General features: G+C 53.2%; 1 protein-coding gene across 1 annotated transcript; it reads right to left on the minus strand.

Annotated features, from left to right (window-relative positions):
* Positions 1–4,948: 4,948 nt before the first annotated feature.
* On the minus strand, positions 4,949–8,780 carry GOLT1A (golgi transport 1A). The gene is made up of 5 exons (XM_019513934.1): positions 8,705–8,780; positions 7,273–7,364; positions 6,374–6,552; positions 5,832–5,895; positions 4,949–5,338 (listed from the first exon to the last, which is right to left on the minus strand). Exons 1-5 carry the CDS (start codon positions 8,727–8,729, stop codon positions 5,300–5,302), a joined length of 399 nt encoding a protein of 132 aa, XP_019369479.1. The 5' UTR covers positions 8,730–8,780; the 3' UTR covers positions 4,949–5,299.
* Positions 8,781–13,280: the final 4,500 nt, after the last annotated feature.

Here is a 13,280-nt window from a genome sequence, read left to right on the forward strand (position 1 = left end):
GGGACCTGAACCTGTTCAGCCTCCACAAGAGAAGGCTGAGGGGGATCTAGTGGCCTGTTACAAACTAGTCAGAGGGACCAGCAGGCACTGGGGGAGTCCCTGTTCCCCCGAGCACTGCCAGGAGTGACCAGAAATAATGGTCACAAGCTTGCAGAGGGGAGATTTAGGCTAGATATCAGGAGGTGCGACTTCACTGTCAGGGCGGCCAGGATCTGGACCCAACTTCCAAGAGAAGTGGTGCTGGCTGCTACCCTGGGGGTCTTTAAGAGGAGGTCAGATGAACACCTTGCTGGGGTCGTTTGACCCCAGTGCTCTTTTCTGCCATGGCAGGGGGTCGGACTTGATGATCTGCTCAGGTCCCTTCCGACCCTAGAAACTATGAAACTATGTGTAGATGTGTCCAGAGAGTGAAGCTGAACTGGAATAATTCATTTTTACATTGAAACAAAACTGCTGGCACTTGCTGCTCTGCTTCAGCCTGTTTAATTCAACCCAGCCAGGTTTGTGCACAGCTATTCTTTTGTTGGATGAAACCCAGCTTATAGGCACATAGCTTGCACCTGAATGTACAGGCACTGGATACAGTCAGCTTTAAACCAACAATAAAAGTCTCTATATACCATGATTGAATGGGACTGATTTTTTAAACCAATGTAAATCCAACCAGCTGTGTGCAAACTGGCCCTGTCCCTCTTTCCCTAAGTGCTTCTCTTTCTTCCCTCTCCTTCTTTCCTCCCTCTCTCTATCTCACAAAAATATTTTCCTAAAACACTTTGCTTTGTGGCTCACTCTCTTTCCTGTACAACCTAAGGGCCTGCATTCATTACCTTTGTGTTGGACATCCATGCAGAAATTAAAATCACAGGGCTCCCTGTTAATAGCATCGGTTAACCCCACGTCCCAGGGGACTGTTTTCCTCTTGTCAAGGAAAGCTTGTGTTTCTGTGGGATTTAACCAAGCCAGGTCAGGGATTTAAAACTGTGCTCCAGCTAACACATTCTAGCTAGCACCTTCAAAAAGACCAGCTCAGGGTGGCTTTACACACATGCTCTAAGCTTGGGCTCTGCCATACAAGCACATTGGAGAGACCCATCTGTCCCGTCTACACTGGAATTTTATGACACCAGAGCTCTTCAAACACAAGGCAAGGCGAGATGCCAGAGTGTAGCCTTTAGTGCTCTCCCTTGCCTGTGGGACATACCTATTCATCCTGCTGGAAGGTTTTCAACCTCTCTGCAGTGCTGATTGGAGCTGTTAAGTCCTGCAATGACTCAGATGCAGAAGCAAATGACTTTTCCCATTACACAGAAAAGCCTCTTAATATACAATGGCCATATTTTTGAGTTGATGAGTGACAGTGTTTCCTCCCAAGGAAGTCCAGCATCTCACTGCACTGTCTCCATCAGGTTGGCAACCCCAATGGGAGTGCAAGAGCAAGAGTGTGGACAGCTGTGAGATGGGCTCATGGGCTAAGGCGGTCCATGGTACCCTTCAAACTAATACATGTGATCTTAAACCCTGAGGGACAGTGAGAGAGGGTGAAACCCAGCCTTGTGCCTACAGCCAGGGATGTCTTCACACAAGGCAGAAGTGGTGCCTAGACTTGTTGCTGGCTCTTAAAACATTGAACGGACCAGCAGGCCCAGAGCCAAGTTCCCCCCTTATGGAGGGAGAAGCAGGCTCAGGGGCAGCCTTGCTGTTCAACGATATTCTCCCACAAACCAGTTGCATTTGCCATGACCTGCTGCCCCTCGTCCCTGGCTATTCTCCAGGAGGCTGCGAGCACAGTGAACTGAGTCAGGGTCTTGGCATGCTCTCAGCATCTCTCCTCTGTCTTCTCCTTTCTAAGGGGGGAGGACACTGAAAGAAGGTCAGCATTTTAAAGGCATCTGGAGGAACGGGGATCTTAACTGAGACACAGGCGAAGCAGCTCCGCTGCCCTTTACATGACTCATAGCTCCCATTGTGCTGTGTTCAAGGCTGTGGCATCCAGCCCCCTCACAAGCTCCATGGAGAGCAGACTTCAAAGCTTCATTAAGATAATACTAAATTAAAATCTTTCCATGAGATGGAAGGGTTATGAGAGGAACAGTGTCCCATGCACAGTAACCACAGCGGTACATAGTTGTAGGGTGGTACGACAGTCATAGGCATTGTCTATGGTATAAAGGGGGTGGGGGGGTCTCTTTCAGTCTACATCCCCCACTCATTTCTGGCAGGTGGTGTTGGCTGGCTCTCTTCATGCTGGTGATGGCCAGTAATAAGGTCAATACAAGTGTCCCGTGCCCATCTGATGGTGTCTGACACCATGAAGCACCTCATCAACTCGGAGTAGCCCTGGGGCATTTTTCAGGCAGTCAGGATGGGCTCCCATGCGCTGAGCACCTCAACCCTTAGTGCCTGCATTGTCACATCTTGCCCCTTCTCCCTCAAGGTATCAGCCCATGGGCTGTACTAAAACAGATATGGATCTATGGAGACGTGCTGTCAGTTATTCGTTAGGGGCACGTCTAGTCACCCCGACTCGAGACTGACTCCGGTGCAGCTCTCACCCCAGTCCGTGGCAGCTGGGCTTGGGTGTGAAACCAACAGAAGACAGCAAATGCGGCTCACAGTTCCTCACCCTGGGCAAACAGAGGCTGCGGGCTGAAGACGATGCCTACGACGGCTTTACCGCCCTACAACTATGCACCGCTGGCTGCTGCAGGGTTGTGGAGCGTGAAGGGCTCCACAGGGACCATCCTTCTCCCCCAGTACAGCTGGCAAGGGGACCTGCTCTGGCTTGGTGCAAAGGTCATTCACAGCCCGCTCCTTAGTGCCAGGATCATCACAGTTGCAGGAACTGATGCAACACACTCACCTTGCAGGTGGGGAAGGCGCCAGCAGGATGGCTCAGAGAGCCAGAGCAGCAAGCACTCACCCTCTTGGACAGAGCTGGAGCAGCGAGGGACTTTCCTGCCAGGCTGTGCCCTGCTTCGAGGGACCCCAGCATCCTTCTTAGGAGCTGGCGTCACAGCACCGTGAGAGGAGGGCAGGCTCCAGCGGCCACACGGCAGAAGTCATTCCTCACCACCAGTTTTGGAAGGTGGCTCCATGTCTGGCAGGACCTTGACGCCTTCACAGACATCTGTGGGGCGGAGGCAACACTACCAAGAGCACTGGCTTGTGACTTAACTGCCCCCATGGCTTTGTGCTCTTCACATGCATGATGCATGACTGAAATATTCATCCCTGGGCCACTCACAGAGGACATTTTCCCTCATGTTTTATTCCAGTTAAGTAGAATTGCACCCCCCCCCCCAAACACAACCCCCCCCCCAAAAACAACCCCCCGCCCATAACACTTGGCAAGAATTACCAGCCTCTTCCTGTGCAGCCTTCTTTACTCCTGACCTGCCTCCCTCTCTCTCTCTTTCTCAGCAGCTCTTTATTAATTAATAGCCCTAAATATTGTTTGGTTTTCATGGTCAGCAAACATGAAAAGGGGGGGAACTCACCCCCACGCTGGATCAGGTCATGAAATGTTAATGTGGCTTAATGGGAGTTTTTGTAACCTCTGCACCCTCTCAGAGCTTGCCAGGCAGCTGCACTACCTCCACCAGATTCAGCACCTCCAGGAAAGCAGCCCAGGTGGAGGGGACACCAGGGTGGCTTTGCAACGCCAGTCTCCCCAAGACCCCAGGCTTCTCCAGGGAGTAGAGCAGGGCCTCAAGCAGGGTGTGAGCACCCTCTCTCCCTCTGAATAAGGCCTTCTCCTTGGTCTACCCACATGGTCCTCCATAACCCAGAACTCCTGCAGCACGGAGCCCTCCCGCCTTGGCCCCAGACACAGGACTCTTTCCTACTACCAGGTCTGATCCTGCACCATCGAAGTCGATGGTGGAGTTTTGCCACCGACCCCAGTGGGAGCAGACGCCAGTTCAGGAAAGCGTCTTGTGGGCACAAGCTTGTAGGTGTCTCCACCAGAGCAGCAGGTCTCTGTTTCACGTCAAAGGGACAGCAAGCAGAGAGGCAAATAGTCTCAGGTGCTGCGGTTTGAGCACCTGCTGCATAATGGTTTTTCAAATGGTGAAAAGCCAGGATTGAAATAATAATAGTAACAAAGACATTTCCCTCATGCCAAATCCTTTAGCAAATCAGAGAGGGGCTGACATTCTTACTGGCTCTGCAGGGCTCCCTTCCCCTGTCACTCAGGGCTTGCCTGGACGGGGAGAGGCGCGTGCAGCAAGCTAGGTGCGAATGTACAGTGCAAGAGTAATATGGCACTAACTCACCATTTGGACATGTGTAGGATACGTCTATGTGTGCGCCACCGAGGGATGCACCTTCTGATCCCCCAAACCAGGTTAGACAAGTGAGACAGGGTGGGCAGGTTTGTGCAATGTAATACACTTCATGTATTCATTTATTTGTCCAAAAGCACTCAGGGTGGACTAAGAGGGCCCACACGGGGAGTTCAGGTAGAGTACCTGGTAGTAGATACCTCAGGTTTACTGTGCAATAGCTTCCCTGTTAGCAGCAACCCTCTGCAACCCCTTATTTAACTGAGGGGGTATCAAACCTGATTGGTTGCATTTCTCTAGGCACTTGGCACCCATTTAAATCTGCCCCCCTCTTTCCAAGGCCTCTGGTTCATTCTGAGCTCTGTCAGAACCTTGCAAAGGCTGGAAAGCCTGTCTGCTAGTCCGCATCACCACTCCTCCAGGAAAAATAAAACCACTCAGTTCAAATCTGCAACAGCTTTGCAAGATGCCATTTCAGCTAGAAAGATTCAGGAGAGCTGCCCAGACATGAAGCCAGGAACCCATTCCTAACTCTCTTTGATTTGAGCTAAAGGAGTAACTCCTCTGACTGATAGCTATAGCAGTCCCCTATGCTCTGTGGACTTGCTGTTGGAAGATGGACAACATGCACTGGGCAGTGAGTGTTCATGAGACAGGGTAGCATCTCAGATGTGCTTTTAATCCACAGAGAATTTTATTCTCATAAGAACATGGGGAAAAAGTAGAATCAAACTGGTACAAGTCCCTGATTTGAGAACCTCATTCCTGTCAACACAGACCTGGGTAGGTACAAACCTTGCCTAGATCTGTGTGATGGAGACTTTCCATAGTAAGCCACTGTTTTCTGGAAGATCTGTGGTCTCCACGCTGCTCCAGTCACAACAGGAGGGCATGTACAGTCCAAGGAGGTCTCAGCCTGCAGAGACTGATCTTAAAAGTGTGTGCAAAGAAAGCACCTTGTCCAAGGATCTGGATGTCTAGAAGTTATTTCCCTAGGTGTAGGTCCTTCTTCTAGCTCACACCAAGGAGCTGCTGTCTCCTAGTTTCTGGAACAGCTACAACAGCAACAGTAACTGATTAGCAGTAATATGGAATGATGTTCAAAGAGCTGCAGACAATGACAATTTACCCTGGATATGCAATTAGTACTGTAACCACAGGGACCCAAATCCAAGTCTTAATGCTACTTGCTGCTGAAAACAAGTCTTCTCCGCATGGCTCTGCTTTCACTGCTTCCATCTTCTGATGCAGATGATACTGTCCAGACCTTTACTGAGCAGATGTAGATGGCTAAATATAAATTAATAGGGCTCCTTCCTATGTTGACCTCCAACACAAAAGGCGCCAACAGTGCCATCCCACAGTAGGTGTTTCCCACATGCTGGCTGGCAGGTGGCAAAGAAATACTGTTCTACCAAAAGGAAGGAAGGCCTTAGGCAGTTGGAGCACTATGAATTCACACCAGTGTAACTGGTGCTGCCCTCAGCACTCTGCAAAACCCAAACCCATAGACCACTCAGTGCAAACTCCCCCCACAGCCCTGCTCACCTTGCTCAGCAGTGGAATATTTCCCAAAGCTCCCAGGAATCCAAAAGCTACTGGGACAAAAGACCTGGAGCAAACAAAGATCTTTGTTAATCCCTGAGCTGAGATCTGTCCCCTTGGAGGGGAGAAGGGCTGTATGTGGGTGCAGGGAGGGGGTCTCCCCCTGGTTTGCAGCTATGTCAAGTAAATTTAGGTTTAGAAGGGTCCACCAGCTGGAAAGTATCCCCCAACTGTCCATCATTGTGAATACACTGGTGCTTGCCACAAAAGCATCCAAGAATTAGGGTCAAGTGGTTTGGAAACTGAGTCTCTGCTTGAAGTCAGTGAGCTTACTTCTGATTTACCTTTCTGTATAGAAAGGGTGCAGAGATTCATGCCTGCATGATGCTTTGGGAAGCTTTGGGTGAAGATGCCGGCTGAGGGGCTTCCAAGGGGAATGGGGTCTCATTTTACAGCCCGCACAGCCCAGATCCATGGAGTGCTCTCTCTCATCCAAGACCAGCTAACGTTAAATTGAAATGAAATGCACTGAGAGAATTACTCGCCTGAAGAGGCTGATGAAGCCATAGGCCTCCAGCACCATGCCAAGAAGAGGCCATCTCAGGAGGACAATGATGATGCCCCCCAGGAAGAAGCTGGTGCCCTTCAGCTTTTCCCTCTGGAAGAAGAAGCTGAAAGTCCTTCTGAACCCAATGATAAAGACTAAGCCAGAAAGCAAGAGGATCTGTGCAGGAAGAAATGGGGGTGAAGGGGGTGGGTTAAAAGAGATCAGCTCTGCGCGCTCCCTTCATCCTCCCTTCCCATCCCATGGGCGAGTTGCTGGTGCTTCCATGCCCCATCAGCCACCCTGGACAACCCCTGCAAACACAGTGGCATTCTCCTTGTCTGCTGCTGGCTCCCATACAACCAACACCATGGGTCGGACACGTACGCCACCAGAGGCTTTGTTCTGCAGCAGCAATCCCAGAAGGGCACCCTAACTCAGCAAGGAAACGGGCTTATATTTCTTGCCTAAGCCCATGGAATGGATATTCAGAAGGTATAGAAGGATGGAGTAAAATCCCCTTGGTTATAATAAATGCTAGAATACCAAGGGTTTCAAGCCTGGCCTGGAGGCATCAACACTTCTGGGGGAACATAGCTCATTTGCTATGTGGCTTGAACCATGGCTTCTCTTTTGAACTTGTCTGCCAAGGAGCCAATTGGCACCTGCTGTGGGGGTGAGGGCAGAGGGGAGAACACCTCTCAGCACCTGGCCTGACCCCTGTGAATTCATCTGCACTGACCCAAGCAGGGTTTGCACTGACCACCTAGCCCCATCTGACTAGGGGGTTGGCAATGCTCCCTCAACGTAAGCAGCAACTGGGACAGAAGTTCCCTGGGCTGTAATTTTCCATCCTGGCCCTTGGGGAGCAGCAGGGAAGTGAGGGTTCAAGCTACTTACATTTCCAAAGGCCATAAGCACCGAGTCAAAGTACAGGAGCACCCCAAAAAGGATGAAAAATAGGCCAAAACCCATGATTCCCACACCGATCCCTGCAAGAGGCAGAGGGGCTGAGGTTAGGGGCATGGCAGACCACAAAGACATCCCGCTTGCTGTGTAGAAAGCCCTACCCAGTACTACCCCAGGTCACCACACCTGGCCTGAGGTTCCTCACCGCATCCCTGCCTCCTCACTGCATGGCTTGGTCACCCTTTCCCACTGTCTATGCACCCTTTCTCACTATCCATGCTCTCCTAGGTGGCTGCCCTCCACCCTGCTGGCAGCACACCTCGCAAATCCCTTGGTCGCTTAACATCCAAGGGAGGAAAAAGAGCTGGTCTGAAGTTCAACTGGTTGAAAAACCAGTGGAGTGACTTAATAGGGCCTTTCTGAATAGTCTCCATCTCATTCGTATGCTAATCCTCACCCACCTCATAGTGGTGGACTGTTTTGAAAGGGGTTTGGATCACAACCTCAGCGCTATTCACTGTATCTTTCAGCCAAACTGAGCAGAGGATGGGATGTCTCATGGGTTCAGAGGAACGAGAAGTCCACCAGCAGACCTGGAGAGGCCTGAGCAGGGCAGGGAAGGCTGGCTGCTCACAGTGGCCTTTCATTCATTGCTCTCTGCCTCGAGTTTGGTGCTTAGGTGGGGTGATAGGAGGCCGGCACTCAGCAGGTGCCCCAGGCTCCCAGCTCAGCCAAGCATCTCAGGCCTGGCTTGCAAACCTTCTGCCCTTATGTTCTGCCCAGGCTGCACAGATTTACCGGTGTCCTATAATCCTGTCTCGCAGCCTCCCTGCTGTCTTAGCCCTGGACTCGGTGCACGCACACCCCCAGCTTTCCCCAAGCATCTCAGTCCTGACCTGCAGCCCCTATGCAGCAGCAGCCCTGGGCTGCCCTACTGCCCTCCCCGCCCCACACAGCTCTAATGCCCCTCCACCCTTCCCACAGACCCTCCCATAGTCCAATCCAGGGCTTGCCCTCTGCAGCCAAGTCGTACGAATGCCTCTTACCCTTGACCTGCTGTCTCCTTCCCCCCATACACACCCCACGTAGCAAACCTAGACCCAGCTGCTGCCAGTGGCGCTGAGTTATTGCTGTGGGAAGCAGTGAAATCAGTGCTTGACTCTGTGTCAAATGCCCTTCAGGGAGCCCACAGAGTGCCAGCCTCACACCTTTCGGGCAGAGGCAAGACACGAGTTCCCTACTCTTGATGCTTCCAGTGAAAGCAGCCAGCACAGTTGCCCCTGGTCCAGCCCTGCACTGGAAGTCATGGCTTCACATGCCTCGTGGAGCAGATCAGGCCCCTGTCTCTGATGGAAGCTGTTCCCCCGGGTCCACAGGGCATCATTAACAAGTAACCCCAGCAGAGGCTGCATCCTTTACTTACTCTGGGAATCCGTGAGAGACACCATCTTTCCTGTCCTGGCCTGGGGCGGGCGTGCAAGCTGTGACCCTTGGAAAGGCCTTTCACCTCCACGTCATCCTGCAAATCATTAACTTCCTGGCAGGGGCAGTAAGGTTGGTACAGCAGCTAACAGGGTGCTCAGCACCTCCAGGTGAATCCAGCACAGGCTGGAAGGCACTTACACTGGGCCTCACAAAAACAGCCTGAACCACACGGTCCTGCTGACTGTGTCATGGGCATGGTGTTGTTCCAAGGGCTCAGGGCTCCCTATTTTCAACCCGACTCTCCTGTATAAAAGGGCCCAATTGTAGTTTCACTCACAGCACTGAGAAACAGGAGGAATCTGGTGAAGTGGGACCACCTGATTCTCCCCTACTTTGTCTCCTTATTTATGATCTATGTGGAGGGGTGCCTAGGAGCCCAGTCATGTATTTGGTGCTAGGTGTAGTACCAGAAAAAATGGCCTAGCTTCACCAACTTGCTCAAGGTCCATTTTACAAACAACAGACAAGGAGAGATCCCACCCCAGCCAACAGGCAGTGAGTAACTTTTCTTTTACAGTCAACCTGGCCCACTGCAAAGCCCCAAACCTGTTACCTATGGGTCAGATGGGAACAATACCTACCTCACCCATCGTCATGCCTGATTAAACCATACCTTGTGGCAGATGCGGCCAAGTGCTCTTTTCTTCTATGACTTGCTCAGACATTGCAGAGACAAACCCTTTGTGCAAGCGGCAAGCAGAGGAGCTTCATTGTGCTGGGCTAATTACACTGCCCAGAGCATCTGTCGCCTGCATCTGATGCCTGGAGATGCTCCTATGCACTGACCACCTGATTCATGAATGGGTGTAGAGCCTGTGTGTGCAGGCTGGGTTGTGGGTCAGAGATGAGCCATCCCTTGGCCTCACCTCCTCTTCCGTCTTCATCCGCAGAACCTTCGCAGGCAGCTCCAGAAACGAGCAGACGTGTTTGCTATTCAGACATGGTCAAGATCCTTTCTGGGGGGGCAGTTTCTGCCCTTCCACCTCCACATTCAGCAGCACCCTTTGGGGGATGGATGTGACCTTCAGATTTGGCTTGGCTTTGCTGCTCTCCGTCTGGCTCTGCTGCCCTTGCAAGGAAGGTCCTCTCATCCGCAGTAGACAAGCACTTAGATGCCCAGGTGAAGGAAACTCACTTGCTTAAAGCTGCAGGCTTGCACAAAATCCAGTCCTTCCTTCAGCCGCCTGTTTTTCCCATGTGTCCTTCCATCTCTCACCTGCCACAAACAGGGTGGGGTAGTTCAGGATCTGAGCTATGCCAGTATAAAGCCAAGGCAACTCCCCTGAACCCAAAGGAGGTAGTTCTCTAGCTAAATATTTTGGGTGATGCCTTGGCTACACAATCAGGGAGGCTCTTTACTATCAAGCTGCTATGCAGCTGCAATGTAGACCACAGCAAGTCTGGACTGTGCTTAAATAATAACAAGGGCTGCCTCGGTGATATTGCTGCTTAGCTCTAACAGAGTGCACTTACCTGGACTTCACGCACATGCAGAAGCATCATCCAAGGAGGAGACAAAAACCATAAGGAAGGGAAGGGAACTGCTCGCTGTCACAGAGCAGGGTGGTGGCAGCACTGGAAAGAGGACCAAGATGGCCTGGCTTCCAGTCTGATTCTCTCCCCACTAGGCAACACTGGCTTGTGTTAAGCAGAAGCAGGATCTGGGCCTGCATCCTGCTATTACGTGCAAACACAGCACTTCAAGAACAGTTGGGCTGCAGAGACAAGCATGTGCCTGACTGTTGGCTGCTTGCGCAACCTCTATTGAACCTCTTGTGACGATACAGGCTTTCATCACCATTTTTCTAGAGGGCCCCTCTTCGGAGAATGTAGCTGCCAAATGAACCAGTTTCTACTGAGCATGGGAAGCCAACATTTTACAGAAGCTCATAATTAGCCACATTTGTGCAACTTTTCATAGTTTCATAGTTGGTAGGGTCGGAAGGGACCTGAGCAACAAGTGCAAGAAGACCTGAGGACTTCTTGTTGTCTAGGGCTTGGAGGATCATCTCCTTAAGGAGCGACCTCTCTCCTTGGGCACCTGACTCCCCTCCCCTCTGGGACCTCAGTGCTTCCCTGACTATTCTCCTTAGCTCACTGAAGTCCGCCCTCCTGAATCTAGGGCTGCTGCCTTGCTGCTGGCCTTTGCCACCTTGCACTGGATGGTGAATCCCAGCAGGCGATGATCACTGTCGCCCAGGTGGTCGAGCACCCACAGCCCCCGCACCAGGTCGTCACCGGTGGCCAGCACCAGGTCCAACAAGGCGTCTCCCCGGTGGGGCTGTGCACCTCCTGGGTTCGATGGAGGTCCGCATTCAGGCTAGGGACCTACGTGAGCGGTCAGACCTGGCTGACTGCTCTTCCCAGCAGATGTCTGGAAAGTTCAGGTCCCCCATGATGACCGCGTCCTTTGACCTGACTACCTCCGTGAGCTGACTTAAGCATTCCTGATCTAGCTCTTCCCTGTGGTTGGGTGGTCTGTAGTAGACCCCACCGTTAAGTTTCTTTCCCCTCAACTGCCTTGTATCCTAACCCAGAGCACTTCTGTGTGCTCCTCCTCTGACTCTGTGCTACCTGGTGAGGATGTGTATTCCTCCTTGATGTAGAGCGCCACCCCCCGCCTTTCCTCCTGTACAGCCAATAGCCCTTGATATTCACCGCCCAGTCGTGTGTTGGGTCCCACCACGTTTCAGTGAGCCCCACTGTGTCTGGGTTGGTGTCAGCTAGCAGGAGGGGAAGTTCCTCCTGCTTGTTTCCCATACTGTGAGTGTTTGTGTAGAGGCATTTGAGGCCTCCTGTGGATGTGGGCACTGGCCCCCCAATCTCAGCATTGCACTGGCCCCTGTTGCTTGCCTGGGTATTTGTTCCGCTCGTCGGCCTAGGCTGGGCTGTACTTGTGGGTGCTGCTTGGTTTAGCGGTCCAGGGCTTCCTCCGCCCTCGTCTTCCCCTTCCCCCGACGAGCCTAGTTTAAAGCCCGCCGGAGGAGATCCGCCAGCCTAGAAGAGAGCACACGCTTACCTTTAGGGGAAAGGAGGAGCCCATCCCACCCGAGCATGTCTCTCGTCGTGATGTGCGGGGCGTTCTCGAGGAAGCCAAAGCCTCGAGACACCATTCCCGAACCCGCCAGTTGGTGTCTGCAACGCAGGTCTCATGTGGTCTTCCACGTCCGCTCACTGGTAGGAGCAAAGAGAAAACCACCTGTGCGCCCATCTCCCTCAGCACGCCCCCAGAGCGTGGTAGTCCGCCGTCAGGCGATCAGGGCTTCTCCTGGCCACATCATTAGTACCCACATGGACTAGGACCATGGGGTAGTAATTGGTGGGCTGGATCACGGCCTGGATCATCCCCGTCACGTCCTGAATCTTTGCTCCGGGCAGGCCGTAGACCTCGCGTGTCGAGGGGTCCTGGTGACAGATGGGCCCTCTGTACCTCTCAGGGTGGAGTCGCCTATGATGATCACACGACGCTTTCTCCTCCGGGACTGCTTAGCTCCTTCGGCCTGCTCGGAGCGTGGAGAGCGTGGAGTTGCCTCCTCTCCCTCCTCCTCCTCCAGTGTCACTAGGGCCTCGTACCTGTTCTCCAGCCGGACCGGAGGAGCTGGTGCTGCTGTGTTGCGAGCAGCCCTGGATCTGGAGGCGACTGTCTGCCACGCTGCAGTGGAGGGCACCTCCCAGGGTGCTTCTTCCTGGGGTGTGTGGCCCTGCAGGGAAAGGAAATAGCCGTCGATTTCTTCCTCCACCTCCGATTCCCCTCAGCCTGCTGACCTCCTCCTGGAGCTCCTTCACCTGCACCTCCAGGACCCTAAGGCGGGTGCCTGCAGGACAGGTGTGGGGGTCCCCAATCCCTGCCCCCCAGGCCTTGCTGGGCAACCCCCACAGGCCAGGGGGTGGGGGGACACCAGCTCGCCCATGGGCTCTGTCTGGGTGGAGGCCTCAGACAAGCCCTGGGTAAGCTGCTCCCCCCAGGCAGGTGCCCTGCCAGCATTCATGAGGATGGTAAAACACATGTTCGTGATGCACCAGGGGAGGAAGAGCCGGCACCATACCTACAGGCTGAGGAACTCCCTTCTCGTCAGGGCAGAGGCAGAAAAGGATCTTGGAGTCATCACTGATGCCAAGATGAACACGGGCCAGCAGTGTGGGGACGCAGTCAGGAAGGCCAACCATACCTTGTCGTGCATCCACAGATGCATCTCGAGCAGGTCCCAGGAGGTGATCCTCCCCCTCTATGCGGGACTGGTCAGGCCGCAGCTGGAGTACTGCGTCCAGGTCTGGGCGCCGCACTTCAGGAGGGATGTGGACAGCATGGAGAGGGTCCAGAGGAGGCCACTCGCATGGTCAGGGGACTGCAGGGCAGGCCCTACGAGGAGAGGCGACGGGACCTGAACCTGTTCAGCCTCCACAAGAGAAGGCTGAGGGGGATCTAGTGGCCTGTTACAAACTGGTCAGGGGGGATCAGCAGGCATTGGGGGAGTCCCTGTTCCCCCGAGCACCGCCAGGAGTGACCAGGAATA

This window comes from Gavialis gangeticus, unplaced genomic scaffold, assembly GCF_001723915.1.
Source record: "Gavialis gangeticus isolate Ggan-Ray unplaced genomic scaffold, GavGan_comp1, whole genome shotgun sequence".
Taxonomy (NCBI): domain Eukaryota; kingdom Metazoa; phylum Chordata; order Crocodylia; family Gavialidae; genus Gavialis; species Gavialis gangeticus.